The sequence below is a fragment of the Schistocerca gregaria genome, chromosome 9, assembly GCF_023897955.1.
Source record: "Schistocerca gregaria isolate iqSchGreg1 chromosome 9, iqSchGreg1.2, whole genome shotgun sequence".
NCBI lineage: Eukaryota > Metazoa > Arthropoda > Insecta > Orthoptera > Acrididae > Schistocerca > Schistocerca gregaria.
In genome coordinates, this window is record NC_064928.1 from 118,752,986 (window position 1) to 118,770,606 (window position 17,621).

At 45.3% G+C, this 17,621-nt stretch overlaps 1 protein-coding gene across 2 annotated transcripts in view; it reads left to right on the forward strand.

Annotated features, from left to right (window-relative positions):
• The window catches only part of LOC126291890 (cytochrome P450 4g15-like), a 131,725-nt gene that overhangs the window by 80,065 nt on the left and 34,039 nt on the right, over window positions 1-17,621 (forward strand). For both annotated transcript variants that reach the window (XM_049985618.1, XM_049985619.1), the window contains one exon: window positions 5,844-6,074. In XM_049985618.1, the coding sequence (XP_049841575.1) occupies window positions 5,844-6,074 (231 nt within the window). The remainder of the gene's footprint in view (window positions 1-5,843; window positions 6,075-17,621) is intronic.

The window sequence follows — 17,621 nt, forward strand, 5'->3', positions numbered from 1 at the left end:
GGTTTGGATGTACCGTGCACTATTCAGTGTCCCCTCGACGATCACCATAGGTGTACGGCCAGTGTAGGAGATCGCTCCCCGCACCATGATGCCGGGTGTTGGCCCTGTGTGCCTCGGTCGTGTGCAGTCCTGATTGTGGCGCTCACCTGCACGGCGCCAAACACGCGTACGACCATCATTGGCACCAAGGCAGAAGCGACTCTCATCGCTGAAGACGACACGTCTCCATTCGTCCCTCCATTCACGCCTGTCGCGACACCACTGGAGGCGGGCTGCACGATGTTGGGGCGTGAGCGGAAGACGGCCTAACGGTGTGCGGGACCGTAGCCCAGCTTCATGGAGACGGTTGCGAATGGTCCTCGCCGATACCCCAGGAGCAACAGTGTCCCTAATTTGCTGGGAAGTGGCGGTGCGGTCCCCTACGGCACTGCGTAGGATCCTACCGTCTTGGCGTGCATCCGTGCGTCGCTGCGGTCCGGTCCCAGGTCGACGGGCACGTGCACCTTCCGCCGACCACTGGCGACAACATCGATGTACTGTGGAGACCTCACGCCCCACGTGTTGAGCAATTCGGCGGTACGTCCACCCGGCCTCCAGCATGCCCACTATACGCCCTCGCTCAAAGTCCGTCAACTGCACATACGGTTCACGTCCACGCTGTCACGGCATGCTACCAGTGTTAAAGACTGCGATGGAGCTCCGTATGCCACGGCAAACTGGCTGACACTGACGGCGGCGGTGCCCAAATGCTGCGCAGCTAGCGCCATTCGACGGCCAACACCGCGGTTCCTGGTGTGTCCGCTGTGCCGTGCGTGTGATCATTGCTTGTACAACCCTCTCGCAGTGTCCGGAGCAAGTATGGTGGGTCTGACACACAGGTGTCAATGTGTTCTTTTTTCCATTTCCAGGAGTGTATTTTCTTTCTTTGTGTGTGAGGAATGTTTCCTGAAAGTTTGGCCGTACCTTTTTGTAACAACCTGTATATACGCAGCTGCAGAGTTCCTCATTAAATACTAAGATAAGGAACGATATACGACTGTATCCAAAATTAAAGCAACAAACCATAGTTTCCCCTTCCTGTGTCTAATTCACGATATAATCGTACAAACTGTCAACCTGATCTCCGTAGGACCGTGTCCTGCGTGGAAGGTGGCATTCTGGTCAACGGACAACCACCCCAACGGTGACTTCATGGCACCTATCAAACGCGACAGTGGTTTTGGGGTAACCGCGCATCCACAACCGCCGCGTACACGGTCACAGACTGCACAGTACGGCTCGGAGAAGCCGCCTACCAGGCTCTCTGCGGAGGCCTCGGCAGAGTTGTCTTTACTGTCGGAGACCTGCTGTATGTGTACCTCTGACGCGTCTTCACAGAAGGGAACGTCTAGAGTGGAGTCGTCGACATGCAACGTGGACGGTCGAAGAGTGCCTCCCGCCGTCGTTTTCCAGTGAGACGTTTCCTGAGCGTTGAATGGGGATGAGGGTCCCATTGCCTCCCTCGGTCTCCCGATCTGGCTCCACTGGATTTTAGTGCGTGCGTTTTATCAGGGACACTGTTTACAGAAAAAACGTTTCGAGATCTGATAGATCTGAGACAATGGGTCTACACTGCAGTCATGGCCATAACTAGCGACAGCTAAAAATAGTTTTCTTCCATGAAATAATTTGGTGTTATTTTTTTTATAAATTCGGTGTTATTTTTGGACAAATTCAGTGTTGTTACCTTTGCCAAATTTCATGTTTTTGCGAAATTCGTGCGTTTTTACCAAATTCGGTGTTCTTTGCGAAATCGGTTGTGTCTTTTACCAAATTCTGTATTGGGTTTTTGCGAACATCCTTATTGTCTTTTGTAAACTCGGTGTTCTTTTAAACCAAGACGATTTTTTTCACTGAATTCAATATTTTTTGCCAAATTTTGGACACAGTCGTATATCATTCCGCAGCTTAGTATTTAACGTGGAACTGCAGCTGTGTATATATTCAGCATTTTTAGGTGTTCACCAGTCACACTGACGGCTCCGTTACTGGAGATTGTATTCAGCACGATTACGTAGGTTGCCTTTTACGTAGTACTGATCGACTCTGCCGAGAGGTCTGAGCGCTGCAGGCTTGGACTGTGCGGCTGGTCCCGTCAGAGATTCGAGTCCGTCCTCGGGCATGGATGTGTGCGTTTGTCGTTACGATAATTTAGGTTAAGTAGTGCGCAAGCTTAGGGACTGATGACCTCAGCAGTTAAGTCCCATAAGATATCACACACATTTGAACATTTGATTTTTTGCATTATCGACATCCATAGCCTTGTATTTTCAATATTTGATACTCTGTATGTTGGTTTATGTTCCACTATTACGTTTCATTTGTGGTGTGTCGGTTTGGCCCCTTTTTTATGTTATACTATAGCATTATTATTTTTATTTCTTAACAGATGCAATACACATTTCATGTTTTTCTTTTAGTATTTGTTCTGTATTAGCTCTACCTCAATTAACATCATTCGTAAAGTAATGTGGTGTTAACGCAGTAAGTAGCGGGTGGGATTTGGGAGGAAACGTGGGGATGCGGCCTTGTTTTGAGCTATGATTTCTTCTGTCGTCCCTCGCGTCCTCGATGTTCGTTCTGGCGGCTTCTGCTCTGTGACGTATGCGTGACGTGGCTGTTGTCAGCCGTCAGTGTGTTGACCGGTCTTACTGGGCGTCCATAAAGTGATGCGGGATCGACACTCGTACGGTAAGGTACTTCTGAGGTGCAGAAATTGTCGTTCAACGGCATTCATGCCTTGATCTTACTTTCTTAGCCGGTGCCATATATCCTGTCGTTTGCAGTCAGTTTATACGTTACACTGCGCTGACACTGAGTGTTTATTTGCTGTTATGTTCATGGTTTTGCCACTTAGGTCCCGTTCAGCTAATGCAGTACTGCTTATATCAAAGAACCTTTTCATGCTTCACTCGCACGGAATCTCGTACGTTACTTGATCAATTTGCCGGATTTTTCACATGACTAGTACGATTTTCTCGTACGCAATCAAGGTACGACATAATATCCACATTTTTATGGACCCTTTTACTGTTAATTAATTGTATACAGTGTGATTCACGAAGATGTGCAAATATTTTAATATGTCATTCTACAAGTAAAACTAAAGAAAAAAGTTCATATAAACATAGGTCCCGAAAATGTTTAGTTACGCAGTTACGGCTCATAAAAGATTTTGCCTGAAATTTAGCAAGTTCGCTAATATGAAGACATAGCAAAACTGTACGAGGTTGAAGTAAAGCACGATGTCCATTTACTATGTTGTTATTGGTCTGGTGAATCTAATAAAACATGTAGCAGACATGTGTCAGCAGTAGTTTTCCAGAACATCCAGAGGAGCAAAGACGTAATTTCGTACATTTTTTAACTTATTAACTACTTCAGTAAATAAAATGTGTTTGAGTGACTGCCGATTAGTGTTTAACCAGTTGAACAACTCCAAGCGAAGGGCAGTAACTCCCGGGAATAAATTAGGCACTTTTTGTTTATGATAATGATACAGATTATTGTACTTCAGTGTACGCCATACCTTAGATTGAGAAATGCCTCATCGTTGAGAGATAAAGTACCCGGGCTTCGTTGAATAGCATCCGTAATATCGTCATCATCGTCTTCACGTATCGAGCGCTCGTGCTGATCATGGACGCTAGATAGGGAACGTGTCTCCCGTAACATTCTAAATACTCAGCTAACGGTACGCGCATTCTGAATCCTCAGAGCTGGATAACGTACGCGATATTCGTTAACTGCCGCCGTAACATTACCGTCACATTTGCCACTAATAAACACCATATCGACGCATTCCTCTGTCGTAAATTTGAAAGGCATCCCTATTTCACAAATAATGTACAAACTACAACAGTTACTATGTGCTTTCACTTAAATTGTTCTTATTATGGTCTCTCACTGAACAATACAGAAAACGAACTCGTTTCAAGATTAGGAAACGACTGAAACAACTCACAAACGTTTCTACATTCTCAATGGAAAGTAAACAAATTTACTTTGATCCTCTCGATGTTCTGGAAAACTACTTCAGATACACGTCTGCGACATACAGGGTGCGTCAAAAAAATGTATACACACTTTGAAGCGTTATAGAAAATTTATTTCCCGTTCTACAATGTTAAATTTATGGAAATGGAACGCTTAAAGTCTAGTTGGAAAAATAAATGTACTTCGCAAATGTCATTAATGTTCAGACTGGTGGCCTTCAGCGTCAATACATTTCTGAGTACCAGTCACCACTGATTCCGTACATCGTACCAAAGTGTCCAATGAGATTTCTGCGCACACCACCTGAATCTCATTCCAAAGTGTGTCAAGGTTACGTGGTTTACGTTTGTACACCTCATCTTTTACTGTGCCCCATAAGAAGAAACCCAGCGGCGTGAGGTCTGGAGAGCGTGCAGGAAACTCGATTGGTCCCCTGCGTCCTATCCACTAGTCTGGCCCGCCACATTGTGATCCAGATATGCTCGTACGTCCCTGTGATAGTGCGGCTGGGCGCCATCTTGTTGGCAATAAAACTCATCATTACCGTATAATGCACGAATGGCAGGGAATATGGAGTCAGCAAGCATTGTTAGGTACGTTTCTCCAGTAACAGTACCTTCAAAGCGGAAAGGCCCAATGAGTCCCCTTGCATGCAAACCACACCACACATTTACACCAGGCAAATTCACAGCCTTTTCAACTGTAATGTGAGGATTATCTTCAGCCAGGTACTCACAATTGTGCCTATTGACAGTTCCATTGAGTTTGAATTGGGCTTCATGCGACCAAATTATGCTACCCATAAATCCCGGTTCATGTCTCACCATCTCCTGAACCCATTCAGAAAATTCTAACCTTCGATCTGGATCGTCGTCACTTAGCTGTTGCACCAGCCTTGGAATGTACACACACTACTAGCACTTACATTACTCTCACGCTTGCCTTGAAGATTTTTGAGGCGAACGCTGGAACAGTTCCAAGACCGCAGTTGTGGAATCGTCACTTGTAGCTGTACGAGGTCGCCCTGACCGACCTTTATGCACATCACACACTGTCCCACGAATTTCGAATTTGTCTCGTAGACATGTAGTTGTTAACCTTGAAGGAGGTTCTGTACCATACTCACTTCTCCACTGTCTCCGAACCGCAGCTACATTCTCAAACTTCCAGTACCACTTCATTATCTGCTTCCGCGCTTCAAAGCTCAAACTCACGTCCGCCATGTTGCAGTTACTTCCTTGCTGCTGCCACCTGTTGAAGAAACATAACATTACTTTCTCACAGATATTTATCCTTGTAGAACGGGAAATAAATTGTTTAGGACAGTTCAAAGTGTGTAGACATTTTTTTGACGCACCCTGTATTTTCTTACAGTACCCAGACCATTAACAACGTCCTTTACTTTAACTTCATATAGTTTTGCGATGGCTTCATGAAGTTGCTAAATTTCAGGTAAAATCCTTTATTAGCCGTAACTCCGTAACTATGCATTTGCGGACCTATGTTTATACGAACTTTTTCTTTAGTTTTACTTGTAGAATAGCATATTAATATATTTCCATATCTTAGAGAGTCATCCTGTATAACATCCGTTTCAGTTTCCCTTTTTTTGTGACGCCTGAAGATGAGATTCACATCCTGAAACCTGGGTTATCCAAGTAACGTATTGGTCAAAAACATTTGGAGCAGATCTGTTCCTCATGAAATGCTATCGTGACTTGTCTGATTAGTGGGGACCAGTCTTGCAAGGGTCTCCAGAGAGTACCCAAACGGAGGCCATGTTTGACAAATGCCGGTGCTGTTCACAGACGATGATGGTGCGACCGTGGCGGCGGAGCTTGTCGCTGCTGCGGCTGAGTTCAGAGGGCCGCGCCATCTTAATGTACTATGCGCACCTGCGGAAGAGTGTAGACGAGGTCATCGCCCTGAGGTCGGCGGCCACAGAGGAGGGACCAGCCAAGATGCGGCGGCGTCTGCTCGAGACGCTGGTGAAACCTGGTGGGCAGACCGCCATCCCACTCTCGGAGGTCCAGGACGAGGTAAGGCGTAGGCGGCTGCGCTGGTGCCGCGCTGTTCTCCTAATTACTCTCTAATCACAGCTCACAATTCTTATCCTCCACTCACTTCTCCTTCTTCACTTCATCCTCTTTCTTGTCGTCCTCTTCCTTCCCCACGCAGTCTGATTTATTCTCCCATTTGTTTTCTTCTATTTTGTCGACTTCTTCCTCGTCTTCTTCTCTAACCTGACTGTTTTTCCCTGCTTTTTTTCCTCCACTTGCGCGGATATATATATATATATATATATATATATATATATATATATATATATATATATATATATATATATGCTTGCGATGCACCAATTGCTGCTGCAATGCAATTTCTTTTATAATTTTTGTTCACCTAGCTCTTTACAGCGGTAGATCTTCTGTTGAGGAAACTGTAACCTCATTGCTACACGCCGGAGGCCGCTATAAGTAAAATTTGCCGAAAATTGTCTACGTACTTTAAAGAAATGATTCGGAAAGGGGATGTCGCTCGCACTTTAAACATGAAGTTCAAATTTAAACCTTCAATAGATCTTTATTGCCGTTAAGCAAGATCATCAGCCCACATTTACGAAAATTACTAAATCTTCTGCTCACTGTTATCGCCATACCTAAAACAGCCAGAACTTTTACCTTCCCAAATTCCGGAACCAATTACTTGTAACACAGTCAATGATCGGCCAAATACTTCTGCACACGATATTCAGTGGTTGTCTTTAGTAAAAATTTATGCTCGCCACAAAATGCTCAGTAAGAATATACTCAGCACCGCCACGCTATATAATTCAAAGTTCACTCGCGATTTTCGTCGGATCGAATTATCACAACACTCCAAAGTTTTCATAAACAGTTTCTGGTCACTACCAGATACCATTAACACTGGACCATAACGCGGAAGTTGTCCCAAGACTTCATCTTACACATAATGCGAGAAGTCACATCCAGCATAACCGCCTCCAATCAAAGCTAGCTCGCGACTCCGCTCTCACTCTCCCTCACTCAAAACCATATCTCCTCGCTGGGCGGCCAACCGTCTCGCTTCTCATTGGCTGTCAGCACTTACGACCAATGAGAACTCACTTCTAGGGCGCGACTCGCGCCAAAATCTAGCAAGCACCAACCACTTCTCTAGGCTCATTGACGTCATCAAATTAAGTAACACAAAACTCTCTAATTAAATGAACAAAACAAAATTAACTGTAAGCTTTACTCTACATCTGGAAATTTATTATGTAGTCGTGAATGTTCTGGCTGTCTTATACGTAAGCATACTTACTTGGACATCCGACATTCACTAGTTGGGGAACCACTAGTGGATTCGTTCCCACGTTACAGAGTTGGAACACTTGCCAGTTCCTGTAGATAATTACATGAATGATTTTTAATAATGCCGAACGTCCCACATACTCTCACGCATGCATTCTCATTCACGCGCACCCTAACACACAATACACATATTTACTTAGAATTCTTGAAATTATTATTGCAGAAAAGTCACAGAGGTTTTCTGAAACTAAAAACTTTCCAAATTTGTATATGAACACTGAAAGTGTTATCAGTTCATCGTACATAGTCACTGAAGGTGAACTATTGCATCACTGTATTTATTTAAATTCTTGACTGTCGGAAAATTACGTTTCTTTTTTTTTAATTTTACTAACTTCCAAAATACAACTATTTTTGATCTCAGACTTTGACATATCGTTTGTTTTCACAACAGAAGGTTGTACATCAAATATGACGTTCCTCAGGTTATTCCTTTATTAGTTATTAATATTTCTAGTTTCGAATAATGTAAGTGGCCTGCCAGCTCTACTCCACTGCTTTCACACGTGCAGCTGCAACAGATGGTCGTGACGTCAATCTGCAGGACACAACTCGTCCGTTACTGGCCGTATAATAATACTCTACTGGCTTACATTGCAGCCCACATACATTCTGAAGTAAAGCTTTTAATAGACAAATGGGCGATCGCGCACTAGTTGCGATGCCACACAGTTCTTTATTATTATTCTTATTACTACAGGGTTAGTCTAAATTATGGACTCATTTTCAAAAATTCGTATATATTCAAGCACAAATCCAAAATGAACAAGCTTTATAGCCGGCCGCGGTGGTCTCGCGGTTAAGGCGCTCAGTCCGGAACCGCGTGACAGCTACGGTCGCAGGTTCGAATCCTGCCTCGGGCATGGATGTGTGTGATGTCCTTAGGTTAGTTAGGTTTAAGTAGTTCTAGGGGACTGATGACCACAGATGTTAAGTCCCATAGTGCGTGTAATTTTTAGCCATGAAGCGACGTTCCACCATAATGAAAAAGTCAACAGACACAACGTTCGCATATGGGGTTTGGAAAATCGAAATTCTCCGCTGCAACACGAAAGAGGCTCAACGAGGATCAACGTGTTCTATGCCATTTCCCGTAAAAGGGTTTAAACGCCATTTTCCTAGCAATGAACAAGAATGACGCATTTCTACAGCGTGTAACTTTTAGCCATGAAGCGACTTGCCACCATAATTGAAAAGTCAACAGACACAATGTTCGCATTTGGGGTTTGTAAAATCGACATTCTCCACTGCAACACGAAAGAGGCTCAAGGAGGATCAATGTGTTCTGTGCCGTTTCCAGTAAAAAGATTTACAGACCATTGTCCTTTGCGGAAAGAACTATAACGGGAATCGCATAACTGGACATGTTGGAATAATGGCTGTTCCCTCAAGTTATGGAAGATTCCCAGGACTTCATTATCGAAAACTAATTAATTACAAATTATTACAAATTGTTGAATTTATTAAATTGACATCAAACATTATCAAAAAAATTTTGAAACTTCCTCTTTTCATTGGTATAAAGCTTGTTCATTTTGGATTTGTACTTGAACAAATACGAAGTTTTGAAATAACCCTGTATTTCACTTCTTTTCCTTCACTTCATCCTGATTATTACTCTCTGCCTTCTTCCCCCTTACGATTCCAGTCAGCCATGTTTTCCAGTTATTTCCACTTTTACACATTTAAATTTGCTTTGGGATCTACTCTTTCCTTATACAATACTCATTTTTATCTTGTACCTGCTTCCTCCTACTGATCGCAATTAGCCATGGTTTTGTTTTCTTTTAATCAAAGATGCGTTAGGTTTGTGCAGGACTTCGTAGCGTTTCCGTTTTGCATGTTGGTATTCCGCCTGCTACGGGTTTATTTATCGCTCGGTCTTTTTTTATTTGTAGTTCACTGTTGCTATTTGAGTTTACATATTGTCATTTCGGCATTTGGAGTTAGTGAGCGGAGCAGCGGACTCGGGCAGATGCAGTGCCAAGCGGACGGACATTTCCGACAAATTCTTACGTTCGAGTTTAATAAGGTGGGCGACAGCAACGGCGGCAGCAATTAACTTTTGCGCCTTGTACCGGTATAATGCCACTGGACAGAGCACTACAAGGTAATGGTTTTCCCATTTTCAGCAGGATCACTTTAACCTTAGTGGCTCTGCAGGCTCAGGAACACCTACACGGTTTGATGAAGATCGTTTAAACGCATTAATCCACAATCATCCACGTTATTGCACTCGAGGACTGGCAAATGTGGTGAACCGTGGTCATTCCACCACCGTGCCAGATTTTCAAGAAGTGGAGAAGATTTGAAAATCGCGTGTATAGGCAGCTCACTCTCTAACAAGGAGACGGCACGAGCGTGGGGTCGGGGACTTGTCCGAAATTTAGTGTGGTGAAAGAGGATCCCTAACACCTCACGTGGTTAACATATTAGGACGCACTGCTCGGAAAATCCCGAGAAATAAGGATCCAAAGTTCCTTAGGTGCCTTATAAGTATAAAATGTTAGTCCATTGCCGAGCCGCCGTCTGGCGTAGGTGTTTAGGGCTCGGACTCTATTCCTCCTCTGGCACATTTTTTCTTCTGTTTCATTTTCTTTTGTTATTTACAGTCACAGAATTTAAAAGCTACCGCAGCGTTGGCAGACCGTTGTAAATAGTGAAGGAGTATATATTATTGATGACTAAAGTCTCTGTTATGTGTATTTGTTGATAAACTTATCCAAAAACTCTAAGAACTTATGCACCAACCTAATATGTACAGGGTGTTTCAAAAATGACCGGTATATTTGAAACGGCAATAAAAACTAAACGAGCAGCGATAGAAATACACCGTTTGTTGCAATATGCTTGGGACAACAGTACATTTTCAGTCGGACAAACTTTCGAAATTACAGCAGTTACAATTTTCAACAACAGATGGCGCTGCAAGTGATGTGAAAGATACAGACGACAACGGAGTCTGTAAGTGCGCCATTCTGTACGCCGTCATTCTGCTGTAAGCGTGTGCTGTTCACAACATGCAAGTGTGCTGTGGAGAACATGGTTTATTCCTTAGAACAGAGGATTTTTCTGGTGTTGGAATTCCACCGCCTAGAACACAGTGTTGTTGCAACAAGACGAAGTTTTCAACGGAGGTTTAATGTAACCAAAGGACCGAAAAGCGATACAATAAAGGATCTGTTTGAAAAATTTCAACAGACTGGGAACGTGACGGATGAACGTGCTGGAAAGGTAGGGCGATCGCGTACGGCAACCACTGAGGGCATCGCGCAGCTAGAGCAGCAGGTGATCCAACAGCGGCCTCGGGTTTCCGTTCGCCGTGTTGCAGCTGCGGTCCAAATGACGCCAACGTCCACGTATCGTCTCATGCGCCAGAGTTTACACCTCTATCCATACAAAATTGAAACGCGGCAACCCCTCAGCGCCGCTACCATTGCTGCACGAGAGACATTCGCTAACGATATAGTGCACAGGATTGATTACGGCGATATGCATGTGGGCAGCATATGGTTTACTGACGAAGCTTATTTTTACCTGGACGGCTTCGTCAAGAAACAGAACTGGCGCATAAGGGGAACCGAAAAGCCCCATGTTGCAGTCCCATCGGCCTTGCATCCTCAAAAAGTTCTGGTCTGGGCCGCCATTTCTTCCAAAGGAATCATTGGCCCATTTTTCAGATCCGAAAAGATTACTGCATCACGCTATCTGGACATTCTTCGTGAATTTGTGGCGGTACAAACTGCCTTAGACGACACTGCGAACACCTTGTGGTTTATGCAAGATGGTGCCCAGCCACATCGCACGGCCGACGTCTTTAATTTCCTGAATGAATATTTCGATGATCGTGTGATTGCTTTGGGCTGCCCGAAACATACAGGAGGCGGTGTGGATTGGCCTCCCTATTCGCCAGACATGAACCTCTGTGACTTCTTTCTGTGGGGACACTTGAAAGACCAGGTGTACCGCCAGAATCCAGAAACAATTGAACAGCTGAAGCAGTACATCTCATCTGCATGTGAAGCCATTCCGCCAGACACGTTGTCAAAGGTTTCGGGTAATTTCATTCAGAGACTACGCCATATTATTGCTACGCATGGTGGATATGTGGAAAATATCGTACTATAGAGTTTCCCAGACCGCAGCGCCATCTGTTGTTGACAATTGTAACTACTGTAATTTCGAAAGTTTGTCTGCCTGAAAATGTACTGTTGTCCCAAGCATATTGCAACAAACGGTGTATTTCTATCGCTGCTCGTTTAGTTTGTATTGTGGTTTCAAATATACCGGTCATTTTTGAAACACCCTGTATGTGGTCACACTATCAGCTGCTTCCAAAAAGTTAAACTGTGTTAGTACACAGTCGGGTGTCAATTAATTCCGAACACGTGCGTACCATCACCAACCGTGTAAAGGGTTGGAGTTGCAGTTCTGTGTGACTGCCGCAACGGCCACCAGGCTGCACTGGTGTTCTCCGTGCTTAGTGCCGTCACCAGGCCTGCCAGGGTATGTATGGAACGTTGCACAGCGGCAGGTGCTCGGTAATTGCTGTGAAGGGTACGGAGATGCTGCGCACACGTGTGAGATGGCGTTATCAGCACCCGAAAGCGTGTGACAAATGCTCGACTCTTTGTCTCCGTTTGATGTCTCGTCGAACGGTGCGGTATACAGATTTGTGGAGCATTCGATTGTGATAGTGTCCGTACTAATAAGTTCTTGGTAAATTCGACTTGATTCTGCAGCCACCGAAATGACGGCATAGAACTTACCCTCTCACTTCGTTTCTCCGTCCCCTCCTGGGTGCTTCGCGCTCTTGGCTACACAGCGCCTAAGAGACCACACCCGCGTTGCGTCTTGTAAACAGCAACCTTGTGGAGTCTCAAGCCACCTTTAACTTGACTTGACTCACCTCAAAATGGCCGCTGTCTTCGGTGGAGGGCGATAAATCATTTCAACCTATTTCTTGGTGAAGATTCGACTTTTTCTCTAACGCCATACTTTCCACATGTGGCAGAAAACCTTTCGATGCGAACCTCTCTGTATCAGCTTCCTCAACCGTATATATATATTGTTATTATAGTTAGCAACGGGTACAAGAATAAATTGCGAAAAAGTAAACACTTAATTGCTTTGAGGGGGTAGCTGCTCTTTGGAATCTAAACGAATAGTTTTACAGAAAATTAATCTTCATTATGGTAGCATACTATACAATATACGAAGGTTTCCAATGCACCGCATTTTCTTTTTTCCTCGGCCGAAAACAGTGCTACGAATGCGAAACATTACGTATGTATTATCAGAAGTCTCCTGAATGAGCGCACCAAGTTTCTGTCACTTCCGACAGATGGCGTAGCTGCAGGACAGTTTCAAGATGGTGTCTGTAGGCGATGTACGTTACAAGGAACGTACCGTGCCCGCATCTCGTGGTCGTGCGGTAGCGTTCTCGTTTTCCACGCCTGGGTTCCCGGGTTCTATTCTCGATGGGGTCAGGGAATTTCTCTGCCTCATGATGGCTGGGTGTTGTGTGATGTCCTTAGGTTAGTTAGGTTTAAGTAGGTCTAAGTTCTAGGGGACTGATGACCATAGATGTTAAGTCCCATAGTGCTCACAGCCATTTTTTTGAACGTAGCGTCATTGAATTTCTCACTACAGAGAAACGAACTGTGGGGAAAAGTCACAAACGCTTATGCAAAGTCTGTGGAGCATCTGCTGTCGACAGAAGTACAGTTAGTCGCTGGGCACAGATGGTGTGGTCATCAGAAGGCGGTTCGGCAGAGCTCCACGATCTTCACAGGTCGGGGAGACCATGCACAACTGTCGCACGTAACATGTTGCAGCGAGCTGATGGTGTCATTCGCCATCAGAGGACGCCATTCGTGGAAGGCATTCTCAGGACGATGAGGAGGTGATTCACACAGTGACGAACTGACTTCGCCACCAGGACAAGAATTTGTATCAACAGGGTATACACGCCCTTGTTTCACGCTGGAGGAAGGCCACAGAAGGGGATGGAGACGACGTGGAAAAATAGGGTGTGTGGATAACACATTATTCTTTAATTAGGTTCAATAAAGGATTGTTGAAGAAAAAAGTGCGGTACATTACTTTCTGGGCAACCCTCGTACGAGGGTGGTTTGATAAGTCTGGTAAAAAAGCAAGAAAAAATGTTTCTTTCTTAGACAACTCACTTTACTTCTGCACATCGTCTCGCTTGAGGGATATGCACTTGGTCCTTTGATCCTCCAGCTCGTTCTTCCCATCGGGAGAATAGATTCTCTCAAACTCGGTAAAATACTCGTTGACTACAAGTCGTCCGTGCCCTTTCAGAGGAACCATCCCGGCATTTGCCTGGAGTGATTTAGGGAAATCACGGAAAACCTAAATCAGGATGGCCGGATGCGGGATTGAACCGTCGTCCTCCCGAATGCGAGTTCAGTGTCTAACCACTGCGCCACCTCGCTCGGTAATTTTATCAGAGACAGCAAAGGACTTGGAAGAGCAGTTGAACGGAATGAAGAGTGCTTTGAAAGGAGGATATAAGATGAATATCAACAAAAGTAAAACGAGGATAATGGAATGTAGTCGAATTAAGTCGAGTGATGCTGAGGGAGTTAGATTAGGAAATGAGACACTTAAAGTAGTAAAGGAGTTTTGCTATTTGGGGAGCAAAATAACTGATGATGGTCGAAGTAGAGAGGATATAAAATGTAGACTGGCAATGGCAAGAAAAGCGTTTCTGCAGAATATAGATTTAAATGTCCGGAAGTCGTTTCTGAAAGCATTTGTATGGAGTGTAGCCATGTATGGAAGTGAAACATGGACGATAAATAGTTTAGACAAGAAGAGAATAGAAGCCTTCGAAATGTGGTGCTACAGAAGAATGCTGAAGATTAGATGGGTAAATCACATAACTAATGATGAAGTATTGAATAGGATTGGGGAGAAGAGAAGTTTGTGGCACAACTTGACCAGAAGAAGGGATCGGTTGGTAGGACATGTCCTGAGGCATCAAGGGATCACAAATTTAGCACTGCAGGGCAGCGTGGAAGGTAAAAATCGTAGAGCTAGACCAAGAGATGAATACACCAAGCAGATTCAGAAGGATGTAAGCTGCAGTAGGTACTGGGAGATGAAGAAGCTTGCACAGGATAGAGTAGCATGGAGAGCTGCATCAAACCAGTCTCAGGACTGAAGACCACGACAACAACAACATGATTTCCTACAACAGGAAGCTTAATTTCCTCGCCGACTGTTGCTTTGAACGCTATGTGTGACTTCTATAATGCACTGTATTCGTGTGATTTCTGTAGTACATCACTAGAGCTCTCTGTTTAGAAGTAGCAAAAAGAAAGAAGGCTGTGGTATGACGCAGGAACGTCTGGGGCCAAAAGGCCTAAGGTACACCCGGCTCTTACAGCCCAGTGAATGAGCAGTGGCGCGGCGCTGCGTCTACGCCGGTGCAGTACGAACTCGCTGGCGTTAGTGTGCGTGGTGCGGCACGCGCTGCGGCGTGGTGCGCCGGTTTAAAACGACGGAGCGACTGTTGTACCCGAAATACCGGGGGCCGAAACAGGGTTTCCGTGGTCGCACGCCCGAACTTAAATGACCCCTCAGTAAGTAATGTGTGCTGCCTTCTCTCTGCTGTTCCTTCTGACGCGACGCTTCCCCGTGGTTCTCTCCATCGATGTCGGTGTTTCTGTTCTGCTTCCATCACCCTGGGTGGCGGTCATTGCTTGGACATGTGTCCGGAAATGCTTACTTTCCATGTTAGAGCTCATTTTATTACCTCTCTTCAAATCACATAAATGATGGAATGGAAACACACAGCAACAGAACGTACCAGCGTCACTTCACTTTGTTACATGAATTGTTCAAAATGTCCTCCGTTAGCGAGGATACATGCATCCACCCTCTCTCGCATGGAATCCCTGATGCGCTGATGCAGCCCTGGAGAATGGCGTATTGTATCACAGCCGTCCACAATACGAGCACGAAGAGTCTCTACATTTGGTACCGGGGTTGCGTAGACAAGAGCTTTCAAATGCCCCCATAAAAGAAAGTCAAGGGGGTTGAGGTCAGGAGAGTGTGGAGGCCACGGAATTGGTCCGCCTCTACCAATCCATCGGTCACCGAATCTGTTGTTGAGAAGCGTACGAACACTTCGAGTGAATTGTGTAGGAGCTCCATCGTGCATGAACCACATGTTGTGTCGTACTTGTAAAGGCACATGTTCTAGTAGCACAGGTAGAGTATCCCGTATAAAATCATGGTAACGTGCTCCATTGAGCGTAGGTCGAAGAACATGGGGCCCAATTAAGACATCACCAACAATGCCTGCCCAAACGTTCACAGAAAATCTGTGTTGATGACGTGATTGCACAATTGCGTGTGGATTCTCGTCATCCCAAACATGTTGATTGTGAAATTTACAATTTGATCACGTTGGAATGAAGCCTCATCCGTAAAGACAACATTGCACTGAAAGGAGGATTGACACATTGTTGGATGAGCCATTCGCAGAAGTGTACCCGTTGAGGCCAATCAGCTATTGATAGTGCCTGCACACGCTGTACATGGTACGGAAACAAATGGTTCTCTTGTAGCACTCTCCATACAGTGACGATGTCGACACTACCTTGAACAGCAACAGCTCCTCTGACGCTGGTGTTACGGTTATCGTCAACTGCACGAAGAATTGGCTCGTCCATTGCAGGTGTCCTCGTCGTTCTAAGTCATCCCCAGTCGCGAGTAATAGGCTGGAATGTTCCGTGCTCCCTAAAACGCCGATCAATTGCTTCGAACATCTTCCTAAAGGGAAATCTCTCTCCATACATACGTACCACGTACACGGGTATTGCCCCGTGCTAATCCATACATCAAACGGGCATCTGCCAACTCCGCATTTGTAGACATTGCACTGACTGCAAAACCACGTTCGTGATGAACACTAATCTGTTGATGCTACGTACTGATGTGCTTGATGCTAGTACTGTAGAGCAATGAGTTGCATGTCAACACAAGCACCGAAGTCAACATTACCTTCCTTCAATTGGGCCACCTGGCGGTGAATCGAGGAAGTACAGTACATACTGACGAAACTAAAATGAGCTCTAACATAGAAATTAAGCGTTTCTGGACACATGTCCACATAACATCTTTTCTTTATTTGTGTGTGATGAATGTTTCCTGAAACTTTGGCCGTACCTTTTTGTAACACCCTGTATACACAGTCCAGTCACGTTAATACGAGCACCTGTCAGCCGGCCGGTGTGGCCGAGCGGTTCTAAGCGCTACAGTTTGGAACAGCGCGACCGCTACGGTCGCAGGTTCGAATCCTGCCTCGATCATGGATGTGTGTGATGTCCTTAGATTAGTTAGATTTAAGTAGTTCTAAGTTCTAGGGGACTGATGACCACAGCAGTTAAGTCCCATAGTGCTCAGGGCCATTTTTTGAGCATGTGTCAAAAGCTTTAGTAGCCAGGATTTTGTAGCACAGTGGTATAGCAAGACAGTGAAAGAGGTCCAGGAAGATACCGACAGGGCTGTGGAGCCATTCACGAGGTGCCACCGATTCTCTGCTGGGTTTAAATACAGGGAATGTTGTGGCCAGGGAAGACCGGTAAAATCACTCTCGTGTTGTCTGAAGCGATCACGTACACTGCGAGCTGTGTGGCACGTTGCATTGTCCTGCTGGTAGATGCCAACGTGTTGTGGGGAAACGGACTGCATGTAGAGGTTCACAGCGCCCGCAAGGATAGATTCATATTTTTGTTGATCCTCTGTGCCTTCCAGATTGCCGTGGTCACCCAGGGAATGGCAGGAAAGAATTCCCCAGGCCATAACACTCCTCCCTTGTTCACTTTCAGACGTCAGATGTCTTCACGCCAACGGCCATCTGTCAGACGGAGCAGAAAACTGTCATCCATGTGGAAAGGTGTCTGTGGCTACTCGGTGGACGCACAGTTGCACTACTGTCATGCAAATTCCAGCCTTCGTTGAAGGGAAACAGCAGCCAGCACGACGGCGTGAACCAGGCATCTGGTGACGAGACCGATACGCAGCAGCATCCGGTGAAAGGTCGTTGAGGAGACACCGTTGGTGGCCCCCTGGGCAGTAAGTTGCTTGATGGTTGAAAGTCCATTCGGCTGCACGTATCTCTGCAGCCGTCCCTCACCCCTGTCATCTATGGCCCGTGGTGTTCCACAGTTACCT